Raw genomic sequence first — 18,369 nt, forward strand, 5'->3', positions numbered from 1 at the left:
ATTGCGACGAGTGAAGCTTTTGTGTGGCAGATGCAGCAGTATACTATTCTGGCAAATCAGTAAAACCACTGCATTCATAAGGAAAATCTGGGAGGGGTGAACTGGAAAAAACTTTTTTTTTTTTTTACTATTTGGGCATTTGGAAGGCAATCAAATGGGAAATAAAGTTTTAAAAAAAGGAAAGAAAACAAAGCAAAATGAAAGAAGCACAGAGAAAGATGAATGATGGAAGGTGCAGGAATTGGAATTGCTTGGTCCCACAGGGATTTCTAATAAGGCAAAGGCCGCATAGTTCCCAAACCCACTTAAACAGCCTTTTTCCATGTGGAAATGCCCCAGGCAAGTGCAGTGTTGGGAAATTAAGGTTTTAGAATGACATAATTATTTTTAAGAAGCCCTTGCATCGTCAAAACACCGCCACTGGTGTTAATTTTTCCGTTTTCACTCAAATGCCATAGTATTAGGAACAACATGTTTTTGTACAGCAAATGGACAACATAAAAGGTGACATCCACAGAATCTCAGTGTAATTATCAAATATTTCAGCAACAAAGGATCACTGCTTCCCTGGGAACACAGACATGGAGGTGTGGCACACCTGAGCCAGGCTAAGTGCATACCTTTGAAAGAAAAATGCACATTGCAGTCGCTATTCAGGGGGCACCTTTCTTATCGCTCGTTCATTACACCTTGAAGGTTTTAAAGCAGTGGACAACTTACAATGTAGCTCTATTTTTAAAGGATGAGTTCACTCCTCACTGGCGGGGGGACTTTTGAGGAAACAAAGGATGCTCTGCTTGGTTGATTAGATTACAGAGTTGTGGCAGCGTCACAGTTTAACAAAACCTTCTGCAGTTTTATAAATACACTGGCAGTGCATGAGTCAAAATGCTGATCGATTCACTGGGGATGGGGGGTCCTCATTATTATTAAATCTCCACTTTCAAAGCCTGATGTCAGAATGTCTACAGAATGAGATGAGCTACAATACTGTACAGAAAGCATTTTGGGAAACTTGAGAAGCTAAATTGATGCTGAGCTTAATTCATGCCGCCCCAATCCCCCCCTCTCAGTAAACAAAAGAAGGAAGCGGCCCTGTGTGACCGGCTTGCAGTGACTTCCTGTTTGCGATTATGAATCCAAAAACAGAAGCAGGGTCTCTAGACCTCCCACGACTCCGTTTCACTCAGGGACCCGCTGCGTCTGGCTGTCTGTACAATGTGCTTACGTAGCCATGGTGCCACAATACTGGGAAGCAGCTGTGGGAGACACAGCAGTGACAAACGACTGCTGCTGATGGAACAAAGTTAACCAGTTATCATCACCATTGCAATTAGCCTAATTTGTGGACACACTCCTGGAGCTTTTAAAACATACTTTGTTCCAGTGTAATACCCATTAGGTAGAAAATCAAGTAAAATATTGATCACCATTAATTGACTAATGACTCTGAGCATCGCCTTTTCAGTAATATTTTAATATCTACGGAGGGGTCGTGTGACAAATGCTAAAAGCATTTCCTTTGATGAAATCAAAGCAGAGTCCCAACATTGTTGGGCAGCCACCTCCTTCTCTTCACTTTCCAGAAAAGCTGGAGCCAGAGACCCTTGCCTGCCACCGGCCAACATTTATGATTCGACCATTAGGTCTGCAAAATCCTCCCCTCTCAGGAGAACAATGTGGCGGAACCAGGATACATTAATGCCTGTTTGAAACGCATACGGAAATAATACGGCCTCAATACAATGGCCCATTTTCCTTCCCCAGGTACGCTTTGTGTCCGAGTGATAATAAGTTTATAAGAACTGTCTCAGTGGGGCCTGATAGGGATTTAAACAATAAATCAAATACTGGGTGTGAAAGCTGCGTTACAGTGACTTGCTTTGTTTTCTGGGAAAAAGGATAGGCGGACAAAAGAGCAGAGCCAGAAATGCTGGAGGCCCTTTATTGGAAATTAGAAATAAGAGGAAATGAAAAGAAATGGGAAGCGATTTATCATGTGGTATGTTCACACCATTAGAGTATTGTGAAAACATCACCGTTAGCAGCAGTCGGACTGAATTAGAAGTGGGAAAACAAATGTATTGTTGCAGTTCTAGATAGATGGAACAGGGCCTAAATAGTCTTGTCTAATGAAGTAGCATCCCTCGGGGGTGGGGGGTGGAAATAGAGCGGTCAGTTTTTTCCCCATCCAAAAAGATCGTTACAGGCCTGTGAATTTGTAAGTAGTAAACAAGACTAAAATTAGAAATAGCTTTTGTGATTTAGGAAAAAACAGAAGAAGAAAACAAGACCACTGGGCTCCGACTAGGACGCTCGTTTGGGGCCACCCATGGGAACTCCTGAGATGCTCGGTGACAATCCGTGGGAGAGTCGGAGACAGTGGTAATGAGTGGCAGGAGCCGCTCTGTTGGTGTCTGAGGGGATTAGAGAGGCTCGCTCTTCAGTGCTCGTTCACTGTAAGTGTCGGGAGGGTTTTCACAACCCGCCGAGAAGACGTTTGCAGACAATAAACATGTCGCACTTTGAGGATGACGTGGAGGCGAGGAGGGAAGTCGTTCCCGGGATGAGCTGGCTAATGCCACCAATGTGTCTGATAAACACCTGGAACACCTGGAGCGTGCTCTTCTCTAAAAAAGTAACACATGCAACAGAAAACTACGATCAAAGAGGATAAATAAGTGAACGTCCACAACATCCTGCCAGTGCAGCGAGTTCCACAACATGAAACATGTTGTGGCTCGTCTGCCTCTGCAGGCGTCTCGCCACGCTCTGGCCGTGACAGGAGGCCTTTATGCAAAACTAATATTAATGTTGCACGTCCCTGGCAGAAAAACAGACCGTTGATGCTGCAGTTTAACCGTTTTTTTGGTTTGTTTTGTTATGAATCCAGTCACAACTGGCAGTTAGCTGGTCACGCAGCCATGCACCACTGAGATATTGATCATATCACCATATACAAGCGTCTCCACTTTTTCATTTTTTTTTTCAGTTTAAGTACACAGACAGCTGCTTCGCAATCAAATTACGACCTAATGGTCAAATTACAAACCTGCACGTGATTGGATGTAACGTGTTCACCCACACGGTCCAAAGCCGGTCAAATGTGGGTGTAATTGCTGTGAAAACCCGCTGTCATGAAATATCATAAAGGATTGCGTAACGTGAGACTGCAGGAGCACCTGTCACTTAACGACTTGGGCGTGAGAGCGTGCTCTTTTCTTTAATATGATCAGAATATTCCTGTGAGTGTTTAAACTGCAACGTTACACTATCAAGTCTTCGTGATAATTACACCACATGAATGCAGGACCCTGAGCAGCGGCCCCTGTGTTGCCAGGCTGATAAAGTGGAGCGCCTCTCTCCATCACCAGTCAAGGGCTCAGACCCCGACCTCCAGGTCAACACAATGAGAAGGAAATCAAGACAAATCCTGTTTACTTGCAGACTCACAATGTGATACAATAAACAGCCCCTTCCTTTCCCAACAGTCGGCAATAGTACAATATGGTATGTTAATGAAATAGTTCTTTTGAAGGCATGTTTCAAGGACGGACGCACAATGATGGCCGCTGCTGTGAAATAATGTGCTTTTTCAGACATAATGTGGTTAAAAATGAAACACCATCCACTTTTGACTGGGCTTTATGAATTAAGTCTATATTTACACATGATTCTGCTTTGTTTCAACAGCTGCTGGCTTGTGTTGCCTTGAAAATTGAGGCTAAAAACCTACAAAACTATACAACAAGCTCCTAAATCTTATCAAGCACCTATTCTAGGTTCTCAACACAGTGTAGTTGTATAGTAGTGTAGTTTAATGCTCCACCATTGTTGGCCATCAGTAAGAATACAAAACTGACTGGGCCACTCAGCTGAAAGTGTTAATGACAGAATTACAGCCTTGGTTCATCTAAGCTTGAGTTATTCATTAACGTATTAAAGTATTTTTTACCTCTGTAGTCCTTAATAAATGTTAATAAATCAGCAGCTGACCCTTCAGTCATAAATCTCAATTTACATCGTGTCACCTGTTTTAGGGCTTTTAGGCAAATCACACAATTATCCTCTCCACATAATTGTCTGATTTATTGTGAATGGTCATGGAGGGCATGTGAAATGAATGAGAAGTCAATCTTATCTCCAAACTGATCTCCAAACACAGGTGTTCTTGTTTGGTGTGGTCTACCTGTGCACGACAGTGGTTACCTGTGTGAAGCAGCTCAGAGTCTGTTCACAAACCACCTGATGGGATTTTTCGCTCCTCCTTCTGCTGACTCAGCAGGGGAAGCCTACCCCCGAGTCAGCAGTTATTTATCACTGTCGAGAATCCAAAGCGCTAAACAGGTCGGTTCCCAGGCTTTGTCAGTTGGTGCTGCCCTGATAGGATCGTGTTTGGTCCACGCAGGCTAAAATTTAAGACGATAATATCAAGCGGCGTTGGATTGGTTTCTCAAATCCACTGTTTTCAGAAAATTGGACCCTTTCACTTAAATCGTCTCTGGGAGTTTGGAAAACATTGTTAACCCATGATAATCATGAAGACCCTGTTGGAATTCATAATATGGAAATATTGAATACACATTAATGGTAAAGTCTTATAATTTAAATGCTGTATTGATGTATTAGGGCATTATTAAGGTTATGATCGATCTAGTTGGATTGATGTTGCCTTTTATTGGCCCATTTATTTGCAGAGGCAACAAAATATAGAAACAACAACAGCTATAATACCAGTAGCTTATTAATTGATCGGTAAAAGTTGTAAACGTTACCTAAAATGGCCCCAAAGTGAGCTAAAAGGCCGCCCCTACACACAAATCCCCAGAACGCCTGACTATAATGTTAAATTAAAGTTAGGGACAGATGTGAAACAACCTTTTAGGTGTTTGGAGCAAAAGCTGGACAGTAGCAAATGCAGCGGTGGGACCGTCTAATTGCTGCAGAAAACCTCACATTCAACCAATTTTATTTAGTTGTGCGTGCGTGCGCGTAAAAACCGCCCCTCGGAGGGCAGCAGCGGATGGAGAAGCGTGCGTGCGTACGCGCGTGAGAGAAAGAGCGAGAGAGAGAGAGAGTTTGTGTGCGTGTGTGTGTGTGTGTGTGTGTGTGCGTGTGTGTGTGTGTGTGTCATTCCCAGCCCGGGGTCTGAAGTGACAACAGCTCATGCTCGGAGATCACACAATTTCTCTGACCGGACCTACTGGACGAAGACGAACCGAGACAACTTTCTCTTTTGTTTTCATCGGACGCACCGGGCGACACTTTATCGGATCTATGAAAAAACCCACGTGGATTTGTATCACCAGGAGGAATGTATATATTTTTTGTTAAACTAACTTTCTTGTTGTGGCTGATAGCGCGTGCAAAAGGTGAGTGTCGTGATTAAGGGCTTTATTTTTTAACCTCATCCATGGAGTTAAAGTTTGAATTGAACCTGTTGCGTTCACCTACTTAGCAAGACTCTCTAAAACTGAAGCGCGGCAGTTTCCTCCAATTTTCTGAAGGCAGAGATTCGTTTTACTTCAACTTTTGTTGGATTGAGACATCGATTCTGTTATTTTGCGGCGCTTTTGCACACTTTTGCCGACACACATTCATCCCCTTTCCTCACCTGCATGTAAACGCATGCCTCCGCAGTCTGGGCGCAAAAGCGTGTTTTTATGTCATGGCAAAGCCGCGTTACTCCAAAAGTGTCACATTCTTTGTGGATCTGCCAAACTAGTGTCAAGAGCATGCCCAAGATAAAGAAATGGGCAAGGATAGCCCCTCAGGCTCAGATTTACAGAACATTTCCTTTGGGTATTTTCTAACCCTTCTGGGGAAAGTGTTGAAAGAGATTTGTTGGGGTTTTAGGATTACCAAAACGTAAAAATATTAAAACTTTACAATCTGCAGGTCTAAGATGCTCCATGCCTTCGGAGCCTTGTTTGAACCAGGGGAAGTGTGAAGCAACTCTGGATGGAAACGGACAGTGCAGGTAAGCGTTCACCTCTGGCTATAGACACGTTTTTTTGGAGTAAGACTGCAAAGTTTTAGAAACTTCCCAGATTTCGATGCACTGGCTGAGTGGACACTGAGGACGGCTCACTGTGAGACGGCGTGTGAGTGCCACCACACTCGGCAGCCAAACTCTGGCGGCCCTAAATCTTTTCTTTCAGGGAGCGACAGCTGGGGTTGCTAGATGCTCCGCGACCATTGTTCTCCGCTGCGATTAATTCAGTGTGACTAATCTGGGTGAGGCTTCCCAGAGAGATCCCCAGACCCTGTCCTCTTACAGCCCCCCCTCCCCTCTCCTGGGATTTTGTCCCCTCCTCAATGGCCTTCAGTTCTCTGCCTCATTCTCCCGGACAGATGGCGTAGGCTACATGTTTCTAACCTGCTAAAAATGGAGACAAGTCCGTGCGTTTGTGTGTTTTTGGTCCTCGCATAAGCCAATAAGCCTCAGCGTTTGATTTGCTGGCAGTGGTGAGCAAATGATGTGGCCGCAGCTTTTAGTGTTGCATGATGCCCCCCCTCGCCCCACACACACACCACCACCACCACCAGCACGTCTTAATTTGGTCTGGTTCTGTTGCTCAATCAGACGCTCAAACCCTTCGCCCCACCTTCTCCACCTACTCACTGGGCCACAAAGCATCATTGTGTTGTAACACTGTCCTCCTCCCCAGACTTCTCCAATTAAACATGGAGATGGACATTCTCACAGTTTGAAAAAAGTTTGAGCGGGCACTCCAGGCTCAGTTAGTAGCTCCGCATTTGTGTGTGTGTGTGTGTGTGTGTGTGTGTGTGTGTGTGTGTGTGTGTGTGGGGTTCAATAGGTTGGGGATCGACTTGCTCTGGGATCTGACCACAACGTTGTGGGTACATTTGATGGTAAAGCCTTAATTGTAAGGGTAAGGACCGAAGGATGGGTTAAGTTTGGGGTTAATGCATAAATTAGCTGTAGTTATGGTCAAGGTTAAGGGTTTGGGTTGGGCTGTGAAAATGAATACAAGTCAATGGTAAAGTCACACCCCTGTTTGGGGGTCTATGTAGTTTTTACTTTTAATATTTTCAGAGGTCTCTGATAACTCGTAACTTGTCAGAAAAATATGCGTAAAGCAAGTTTTTTCTTCTCTAAAGATACGATATGAATCATCATTTTAACTTAGCTTAAATGCTGGTAAATGGGAAGAACCAGCATGTTATCTAACATAATAAACTTTTAAAATGTACAACTCTAAAGGCTTGTGCACATGTTGTGGCTTGTGTATTCACCACATTAGCATTTTTATGCTCAGATTAGTGCATTATCTCACTATCTAATCAAATCCTGGTACTTGACCGCAAATTGCAGTGTGGTTTCATATGTAAATTTCTGGAAAGCGTTTTTCTTTTCCCTGTGATTGTAAAAAATACTTTTTGCTGGTGGACCATGATTAGAACATTGCCATTCAAAATAAACCAAATATGGATTCCGTAAACAATCTATGCTGCAGACGTTGGTCAACTTCTGGAACACATTTGTTTTCAAAGAAACATGTTAATCTGAATATAAAATGATTGGATGTTGAGAGATTCAAATAAGTTTCTGATTTACGCTTGGCTCTATTTCACAAGTATCAACATTTGAGCTAAGCTAAACAAAACAAGGCGATTTTTGTTGTTTTCCTGTTACTAGAGACAAAATAATGACAGGAAAAGTTGGTAAAACTCTCCGAAAGAGATGACATGGAAATATGTAAACTGTGGAAATGATCGCTTTAATGGGCAGTGACTGCTTTTTAAACTCAGTTAATACGTGTGCTAATTTTGTAGCTTTTACTGTGAGGGAAGGGAGTGGAGACAAGCAGACTGATGTGGAAAAAAATTCAACCCACTTGATGGTTGAGTACTAGAAAAGTGGGAGAGACTAATTGGAATGATGTGATTTGCACATACTGTAGAAGGATTTCTTTCATCAAAGCACTACAAACTTGAAGTACCATCTCAGCCTCTGCTAGCCAGACCTTTTAGGTTCTTGGCTAAATGTCTGTTGGCCTTTTTCGCTGATGCCATCGATCACTGAAATTTGAAGAAATAATTGTAACCAAGTGGATCCTGCTTTAAGTATAGCAGTAAGCCATTCTTGTTGTAGTAATTCTTCAAAGGAAGGTGTTAAAGGTCCCTCAGTATCAAATACATTATTGATTTTTAAGCTCATAAAAAACAGCTTAAAAAATGCTGCCAATTATGAACTCAAAGGTTTTGTTAGAAGCCAAGTATGTGGCCTGGGATGTTTCAGTTTTTTATAGAGATTCCTACTTGACATACCATACCATAAATACCATCTCCTCATCATATCTGGCCTTCCTGGCCCTCTGAGATCCTGACCCAGGTTTATCTCCAAAGAGCTTTGAGGAGGCCTCTCTGTCTACTGCAGTTGGCAGCGGGAGGGAGCGATCCAGACCAGGCAAAATAACTCTCAAATTCCAGTGGCACAATAACCAGAATCAAAGCATTTCTTCACCCTGTCCAGATAGATGATTTGGGGAGTTGGGGGGGGGGGGGGTGTTGTAGAGACTGGCTCCAAGGGTGAGGAAGGATTCTACAGAGATATTGCATACCATTATCATCAGTTAGTGAGTGTGATGAAAATATACAACTTCTCTCTGGCAACCTGTTGACTGCGAGGAGTCACATGATGAGGAGGATTTAGAATTTGGGCCCATAGTTTGGACCGATAAGGCCAGCCATGAAAGATGTGCACATACTGCTGATAGAGAAAATGTTCAGAGATTTTTGATCTGTGTTTGCATGAACCATTGTATAGTGCATGGCTTTATTCAAGTTTTTGGATAATATTGAAGCATTTTAGATTTTTCCAGCTCAACAAAAAAGTCCTTTATTCCCTCTTGGCATGTGCGGCAACTGCTACAGTATACATCCACTTCAATGAAAGTGAGCCCTTGTCTCTCAGGTTGGGCAGATTCCTTAATGGCACCTTTGTTTGCTCTGGTCAGACTAGTCCGTCTCACCACCCCCACCCCCTCCCCGACTCCACAGCACTCCCCCTACAACCTTCCATTCAGAGTCAGGAAACGGCCTCAGAGGGTCCTGGGGGAAGAAAAGGTGCTGTATCTGATCATATCATCGTTGCACAATGAGTAACGCAGAGCGCGAGTCTTTTATGAAGCCGCTAACTGCAGTGTTGAGTTCCCTTCAGCAAAAGTCTGGCAGGTTAGAGCCCCAGAATAAAATACAGTACTCTGTGGCAGACAACCTCACAGCTAAGGAAAACTCAAACATTGATTGCATGCCGAGAATGAATGACGGCACGTGCGTGAGTGCATTTGTGTGCGAGACAAAGGACAAATTCCAAACTTCCTTCTTTCTTTTTCTCCAGACCACCTGTCTGTCTGTGTGTTATAATAACTCAACAACTAAGAAGGTCATGAGTCATTCACAGAGCGGCGTCCTGCATAATGCTCCATGATTGCATTCAGCTCCAAACAGGAACAGTTCCACTTTATCTGCCAGGTGGGCTCTCAGCTCTCAGCCGCGCTCGCTGTCTGCTGGGCTCTCAGACAGAGCATTTGGAGGAAAACTGTCTCGGCAAGCGTAGCGACAATTTCAGTTACGCTGCAAACCTGATGCTACGACTGATAACAGCCACAGTATATATAAAGCATTTAGGTTTACTAAAGGCTTATAAGAGATACAGTATTTGAGCCAGGGTTGCCTGCAAGTATCAAAAGAAAACTTTTCCTTTGATGCTCCCAGCTGTCTAATATTGTGTTATCAATGATAGTGTTGTTATCTCTAACATCTTTACAACCACAAACTGACTCCCAGGCAGGTTGACGGACAAAATAACTTTGCGGTTGAATGCTAGAATTGATTTCTTTAGAACAGCCCTGCCCTTGTATGATGCACCGATTCGACATCTTGGCTAAGTAACTTTAAGTCATCGTGTACGATAACGTCGTGTCCAGTTACGCCGTCAGCTACACCTTCAGACAGTCTTTGAAACCTTTAAGTGGTTCCCAGCCTTGTAAACCTGGCAGGAGCAGAAGTCATTAGAGCTGTTATGACTCTCAGACCATGTACACACACACACACACACACACACACACACACACACATGCGCAGAGTGGTTTATCCCTGAGGGAGTGGTTTATTCCTCTTTCCCATGGGGTGTGTCCATAATAATAATGCTCCCAAATAAACAGGTTCTCTAATGAAGTCTCCCAGATGATGTGGGCTGGCCAGGTCAGTTCTCCTGCGCGATTAGAGAGGAAGGAAAAAAGGATGCATGTAAGGAGAGGGAAGGAGGGGCAGAACTTCCCCTGTAATTTGTGTTACCAGTGGCGCTTTTGTGGTAACACTGGTTGCAGTTCCACAACAAACAACCCTTTTTGTGGCAGGTTCAGTTTTAGATGAGTTATTTTTATTTCAATGGGCTCAATTTGTTCTGTGCAAGTGTCCCAATGGTGTCTCTCGACTGGTGGCCGCACCTCTGCGGTGAACCACTGTATGTTACTGGGAATACGCCAGGGGGAAAACCAGAGGGTGGGAGAAAGGAGAAGACCCCTTGGGCAGCACTTTTAAAACAGTCCAGAAAAAACTAACAGGGAATTAATGCAGGCAGAGGACCAAGGATGAGACAGGAAATGAGAGCGGGTGGTGGGGGGACAGTAGGGATGAGGAGAAGGGGTTGATGGAGGCAGAAACAAGTTCCACTAACACCGTTTGACCCCTGGCTGAAAGTTTAAAGGGAGCAAGAGAGCCTTAAAGTAAAACCCTAGTTTACTGCAAGTTATTTACTTGTTTTTGGTCGTGAGAGCTGGTGCTTGGCAACATTGCTGAGACCAAGTCTGAGAGGAGGAGGCAAGAGAAGAGCCTTTACCAAAACGGCTTTCTGGGAAAAATCCATGAGGGACTGCTGAAGTACCTAGAGCTCTACTCACTGATCAATATTTTCAAAAACTTGCAATAAAAAACAGAAACCTTACAGTGAGAAAGCAGTAAATGGATTAGTTGAACTACTATCGTTTTAGGCTTTACTTTGCTTGTGATTGTTGCCGTTGGCATATGGCATCATATATAACAATCTCCATGTTATCCCTGATTTGGTGGGAGCAATCATACAAAACAACACAAAGAATCACCTTAATATGGTCTTAGTGATCCTGTCAGATGCAGAGGTGGAACCAGACACCAATTCTGTCTCTCACGGAGCTTTACGTGGCCTAATAATTGAATAAAAGCACAGCCTAATTCACTAAGCTTCTTAAAACTGATGCTCATTTAGTCACATACAGCTGCCACATACTCTTTCTAGGTTTATATATGTTTACAGTGCACATGTGTAGCCTGCTTATTACGTTCAAAGCCTCATCTGTCCCCATTTGTGGGTGACCTCAGAGTGATAGCAGATGGCAGATTGGCCCGACGCTCAGGAAAACCCCTTTAAAGTGACGCCTGGCCATGGGTCAGATGTCACCACAACATCTGCTGCAAGCCCGAGCCGCCGCCCCGACCCTGCCATGCATCCCATCAGTGTTGTGAGCCTGTTGCCATGGACTACTATAGCAGCAACAAAGAAGCAGGGATCCTGAAGTATGAGCTGTGGAGCACAGGGACCACGGGGGCAAGGATGTCAGCAAAGATACCAACAGTGTGGTCCACAGAGGATAAATTCACTGCTTTCCTCCACTCTCTTCTATCCAATACCTCTGGAACACCTGATATTTGCTCTGCTTCTGATTTGTGCTCTTCTTTTCATGTCTTCTTTATTTACCTTTGCAGCAGCCCGGTTTACCTGCTGCTGTCGAGATTATCCCGCTGGCCAAGATGGCAGATTTCACTTGTTGGAGCAGCTGCTTTGCCCTGTTTGTTTTGAACACAGTCAAGACTCCATAAAAGACTCGTTGAATCTCTTTTGTCTAACGGACCCTTTCGAATACGTTTGTGTTCTCATTCAGGCAGTTAAGCTCGATGCCCTTAAAGGCTGTTTTGTGCTGAGCTCGTATTTGACAGGCTCCTGCAAGGGTAAAGAGCAAACTGTTACCATTCTTTGACTGGCGTGTGCTACAGTTGACTTACTGCCAGCACCTCTGCCAGACTGTGTTTGAATAGCGTGTCCACACACACCTAGGTGAGTGCACGGGGGGTCTGTCTGTTTGTCTTTAAGGTCCTGGTATGAGACACTGGACTGTTTTGTGAAGAAAGGTGCCCCCACCTTCCTTTTTCATGAACCATGAAGTGAGGCTGCCAGCGAGTGAGTCTTTCTAGTAAACATCAGAATGCCTTTTGAACTGGCAATCCCCCACCCCCCAACATTCTCCCCATCGGAAACTCAACCATAGGGTTTCCAGTTTCCATCCTGTCAGACGTCTTTGTTGCTGCAGATTTTAAGCTGGGCTTTATGCATGGTTTCATACGTTTGGAGTAACTTTAAAGAAACATGTTGGAGAAAGGAGCAACAGAGAATCGAGTCTTATAAATCCAAACTCTTCTCATTCTTAAGCGTTTGTAAAAGAGAAAGGGGTGAGGGGGTTCATGGGATTAGAAGGTGCCAGTACCCATGTGGCTTTGCACGCGGGAGTTGAGGCCAAAAATATGGTTAAAAATGGGGAATTCTGAGCCGTATATGATGAAAGAAGAATCAGATAAAGTTTTTTGCGTGATTTAAGAGGGAAGAGGTGCTGCAGTAGAATATTCCCCAGTCTGTGGTCAAATCTGAATGGGAAAGAAAAACAATGGGCCCACTCTTCCTTTGCACTCACTCCTGTTTTCCCCCCTCAACTTGTCCAGATACCAACGCTGTAAAAACATCCAAATCAAGATTTCCGCTAAAGTAACATTGATTCCACAGGTTTTTTGTTAAAGCTCCTTTTTTTAAAGAATGCATGCAAACTCCTTTGTTTTTAGATATTAATTAATCTAATCATATGATTATATTAATTATTTTGCTTGCAGTCCATGTGATTGTCCTGTATAGGCTGAAGGATAGTATGGAGAGGAAGGAGACAGAGTGGTGGGATGGAAGGAGGCAGAATGGTGGGATAAGGGATGTCGGAGGGGAGGGTGAATGGCCGGGGCAGCAGCTGCCGTCTCCTCATTAACATGCGCACCTGCTCCCTGCGGCCTTTTTCCAGCAAGCTCGTGTGGCGCCTCACGACCTCAGCGCCCGCCACTGCTGGGACTTAAACTGGGCCGATTGGCCTTCTAGCAGCCAGATCTGCTGCTCATCTCCTTTGATTCAACGCTCCCTGCATAATGCACATGTACACACTGTGCTGGTTGAAGATTCTCTGAAATTATAGGGAGGATTTTACAACAAATTGAATGCTCTAATCATTTTATTAGGGAAAATGCAATTTCTGTTATTCCATTTTATCCTTTCTGGCCAAGTGAAATATAAGGAGTTAGAATTTTGTCATGTTTTCCATTTAGAGAGGTTTCTGTAACCAGTCATTAAAAATCAGCTGGGATGGTTAACATGCACATGCTGTTTTACAAATTTAGAATCCATGTCATTGCTGTGTGGAACATAACCAGTTAAGGGATTTACTGTTCGTGGCGTGCAACACCACATGATAAAGAAAGTCTTTTAATGTGGACTGCTCATGTCTGTTAATTGTGGATCTGGTTTATATCACATCTTATAATCTTGGAAAGAACTTTTTTGCACACATCAGCCTTTACTGCCATCTGCAATTTTTTTTAATAACAACCTGGATCTTTAATATTTTCATCGTTTCGCAACTTCCTCATTTCCCATTGTTTTTGACAGTGACTGACAAATGTAAAGCCCTGCTGAGCGTAGAGTATTTTCCCTTCAGAAATCACAGGCCCACATGATATGACAAATAAAACTGAGACAGTGCTGCTTGTTTAACCTTAATGTCACAGTGGTCCCAGGCTAAATGACACTCAGGCCTCAGTCTCTGTTGTCTGTGTGGTGGTAGTGGTGATATACCACCACTCACTGCTACTGTTTATGCAGCGGGTAACCTAGCATGTGATGTTTTCTTTTGCTTACCACGGTCCTAAGGCTTCCTAATCCCCTGAGAGGGAGACCCTGTTTAAACACATGCCTGTCCCCACACATAGACCACTGCACGGTCCCCATTTATGCACATGCATATACACACAGGACCCCCTGGGAATGTTAGGCGGTATGGTCATGTCAGGCCCTCAGGGCTTACGGACTCGCTGGCTCTGTTCAGGTATTTGAAAGTGGTTTTAATATCGTGGGAAGCCTGCTTCATTACTGTCATTATTCATTCATGTCATTATTTATACATTACTTCATTACTGTTTTAAACATATTCTTTTTATGAATGGTATTTGGTTATCAATGTTTAAATCACATTTTTTCTGGTATTTGTAGCATCAGACCATCTTACATTTGACCTATTAAGTCACAGAAAAAGGAACTGGCAAACACATCAGCTTGTGTCAGCTTGAGACAAGAGAAATGTGATAACATCTACATCATTTCATCTGAACTTCCACATTTTCACCTGTTTGATAACCTGTTTTATAAAAATTCTGGCTTTCTTTGCATTTCTGGTGTGGTGGTGGAGAAAATCCCACCTGAAGAGTGAATAATAATGAATGCTGAGATGTAGACGGTACTTTGAAGTTGCTGCAACGTCCGCTTGGAGCTGAAAAGCGGTGGCATAGATGCCGCCTTGTTGTCAGGATGAGTGTTGTTGAGTGAGAGATGACAAAAGGGTCAGAGCCAGTGCTTCTCAGCCCAGAGAGCCACTGAGTGATTCCACCATGGCTGCTCTTTTGTATGTCGGCCTTTGGAAAGGCTGGATTAGGAACAAGAATTTTAAATACTTCTCTTCTTTTCTTGGTTCTTGCACTATATATACAGTGTTTCTGTACTCACCCATCCTCCATGGCCACCCACCGTTGTAGAAAAACACCACTGAACCACTAAAGTTGTTGAAAAGAGGCCATAATGTAGCAGGCCTGAGGTGTAATACCAAGTCAACAGTTTAATTCACTTTTATAAAATTCATAATCATGTTAAATACATTTTATAACCTTTATATATGTCTGTGTAAAACCTGTGTGTGAGTGTGTGAATGCGGTGTCCATCATCTGTTCTCATTGTACTTGTAAAAGTGTCCAAATGATGTGCAAAGGCCCCCTTTCTGTCTCTCTCTGTCTCAATCTCCACTAAGCCGATATTTACGATTCAGACACAACCTGTGAGAAACATCACAGGCGCTTATCCTCTGTTTCTCAAACCATTTGGTTTTACAGCCCCACACACATTGTTTGAGTGATGAATGCCCTGTTTTAAAGCATAGTTTCCCTTGGTTGTGTTGCCATGTTGTAAAACAGCAAGATGGAACTAATTTGTTTAAGAAAAATGGATAGATGATTGACCTTTTAGATTTCCAGAAAAGGATGACCCAACATCCAAAATGTTATTTCACCTCGTGAACTTTTCAGCCAGAGTTTATTTGAAAAACCTTGTAATGCTAATTTTAAATGAATAAAGACTGACATTTATGAATAGTCCAATATATCTTAAAAATTGGCATTTATGACATGAGCTTTAGTTATTTATTCCTAATGATGCATTAGTTTTTTTTTAACAACCACACAAATAATTTTTCCAAAGTTCATTACTTCATATAGGATGCTTACTATAGTCTTTACCAATGTGCCAGTAGCTGCAAAGCCACTACAGATTAAGTACTTTCCTTTTTTTTAGGTGCACAGATGGATATCTGGGAAGCAGCTGCCAGTTTCCTGACCCATGCACAACCTTGCCGTGCAAGAATGGGGGCACTTGTCGCTCTGTAACCAATGGAAATACAGTGGACTTCAACTGCACCTGTAAACTAGGCTTTACTGACCACAACTGCCAGACACCCATTATCAATGCCTGCATCAGCTCGCCTTGTCTTAATGGAGGCACCTGTGAGCTGGAGACCCTCCAGACATACAAGTGCCGCTGCCCACCTGGGTGGTCAGGTAACATACAACATCATTACCATGAGTACCTCATAATGGGGTAGTAGCACACAGACCAACAGAACAATTGCTTGGTCATTTATTTTATAATTTCTTTACATCCTCAGGAAAACTTTGCCAGCAAGCTGATCCCTGTGCCTCAAATCCTTGTGCCAATGGTGGCCACTGCTCTGCCATCGAGTCCCACTATGTCTGTACCTGCACGCCCTTCTTCTCAGGAAAGACCTGCAAACAGGATGTCAACGAGTGCGATGTGAGCCCGTCACTGTGCAAGAATGACGGTGTGTGCATAAATGATGTGGGTGGCTACCGATGCAAGTGCCCCGCAGAGTACACGGGCAAGCACTGCGATAGTCGGTACCTGCCCTGCAGTCCATCACCCTGCCATAACGGAGGCACGTGCATACAGAAAGGAGAGACCAGCTATGACTGCTCCTGTGTGCCAGGTAAAATCTTCAGATATTATTTACCTTTCTATAATATGGTTGAAGTACAGCTTGAACATCCAAATTTAGAGAGCTGTTTCAGCAAGAACCAGTTAGAAACACCATAAAATCTTTAGCCTTAATGAGGTAAACAAAGTATTTGATCCTTTGGATTCTGGTCTGTCATTGATTTCATATATACCGAGTTTTTATACAGTATGAGTATCGGCCTTTGTCTGTCTCAATAATGATGTCACCTAGAGCAGGACTGTGTGTAGGTATGTCCTGTGCACATCTGCACGTGTGCTTCTGTGTTTCTACAGTGTGTGAACAAGGCAGAGCAGGAAGGGCTTAGAAGTTATCAAAAGGAAATGGCCAAAGAACAACATCCTTTTCACGTTGCAGAGTATTACAAAGCTTACTAGGAACGTACTGTAGGACTGCCCTGCACTCCACTTACCATTGCATGGCTTTTGGTTGTCACTAGTTACAATCAACCAGTTCAAATTAATGGATGAGACAACTTCTCTTTTTTCAGAGGGTTTGAATCAGCAGGGATTGGTGGAAAACACTGCAATTATGTAAAGATGCAGCCAGTGAGCATGTTCAGGCTTTACCTAAACTTCTTAAATGTTTCGTAAATATGACCAAAATGAGTTGTGGCATGAGAAGCTCATGTTACCTTTCCTGTCTTGGCTCTTCTTGAACATATGTCACTCAGTAGGTTCCTCTTGTGTTATTATTTGCCAAGTGCACCACAAACCTCAAGTGGGTACAGCTGTCTTTTTTGCCTTCACTTGACAGTTGACCACATTTAACTGTAATAAGGTTTCACCCTTTCTTTGGAAACGTGGGGGGCATGTTGTGTTTAAGCCTGGCTGACACCATCAGCTTAACATGTGAAGCCCGTACTTCTTCAGGGTTCCACCATTTACTGTTTTTCTGGCCATTTATTTCAGGTTTTACAGGCAAAAACTGTGACAACAACATCGATGACTGTCCCGGTCACGAGTGCCAAAATGGAGGAACATGCGTCGATGGAGTCAACACCTACAACTGCCAGTGTAACCCAGAATTCACAGGTTTGTAATTTTCTTTCTTAAAATGAGAAAAATCAAAAGCCAAAAACCTGAACCTACTGTTTGAGGATTTAGCTTTTCAATTTTGACCCAAGCTGACTTTTGGTTCTCCCACAGGACAGCTTTGCACGGAGGATGTTGATGAGTGCCAGCTGATGCCCAATGCCTGCCAAAACGGGGGCACGTGTCACAACACTTATGGAAGCTACCAGTGTGTGTGCGTGAATGGCTGGACTGGGAATGACTGCAGTGAGAACATTGATGATTGTGCCAGTGCTGCGTGCTACCAGGGATCCACCTGTCATGACCGAGTAGCTTCTTTTTACTGTGAATGCCCCCATGGCCGCACAGGTATTATTATTTTCTCTTCTTTATTAGGAGACTGAGTCACAATACAGACTTTTACCACTTAATGTTTTTCTGTGACTCCACATCTCCAAGTATTAGTTAATGGTGAAGGCTGACTCAAGCTACAAATCATTAAATCCGCCTGCTGAACTGCTAATAAATAGAATCTTCTTTTATTTTTATCGGATGCATTCCTCCTCCTAGTGAAACTTTTTCCAATACTTGCTGCAGTGTAGTTGCTTTCAACATTTGTAAACAGGCATGTGTACAGGCAATCTGACATGTGAAGATTCCTGTCAGAAGAAGTTGTACAAAGTTCCATCCAGCATTAGAAAGAATCTTCATCTTCCTTATTGTTTGCCAGGACTGCTGTGTCACGTGGATGACGCCTGCATGAGCAATCCCTGTCAAAAAGGCTCCAACTGTGACACCAGCCCGGTGAGCGGAAATCACATCTGTACCTGCCCGACAGGATACATTGGTGCCTCCTGCAACCAAGACGTTGATGAATGCTCACTGGGTAAATGCTGTTGCATCTGAGCAGC

At 43.5% G+C, this 18,369-nt stretch overlaps 1 protein-coding gene across 1 annotated transcript in view; it reads left to right on the forward strand.

The window, feature by feature from the left end:
- The first annotated feature begins 5,112 nt into the window (after positions 1-5,112).
- The window catches only part of notch1b (notch receptor 1b), a 31,553-nt gene continuing 18,296 nt past the window's right edge, over positions 5,113-18,369 (forward strand). Inside the window, exons 1-7 of the mRNA XM_003975109.3 lie at positions 5,113-5,372; positions 5,899-5,980; positions 15,710-15,972; positions 16,080-16,418; positions 17,357-17,479; positions 17,594-17,827; positions 18,189-18,344. Of these exons, the coding sequence (XP_003975158.2) occupies positions 5,315-5,372; positions 5,899-5,980; positions 15,710-15,972; positions 16,080-16,418; positions 17,357-17,479; positions 17,594-17,827; positions 18,189-18,344 (1,255 nt within the window). The 5' untranslated portion in view covers positions 5,113-5,314. The remainder of the gene's footprint in view (positions 5,373-5,898; positions 5,981-15,709; positions 15,973-16,079; positions 16,419-17,356; positions 17,480-17,593; positions 17,828-18,188; positions 18,345-18,369) is intronic.

The sequence above is a fragment of the Takifugu rubripes genome, chromosome 21 (assembly GCF_901000725.2).
Source record: "Takifugu rubripes chromosome 21, fTakRub1.2, whole genome shotgun sequence".
Taxonomy (NCBI): Eukaryota; Metazoa; Chordata; class Actinopteri; order Tetraodontiformes; family Tetraodontidae; genus Takifugu; species Takifugu rubripes.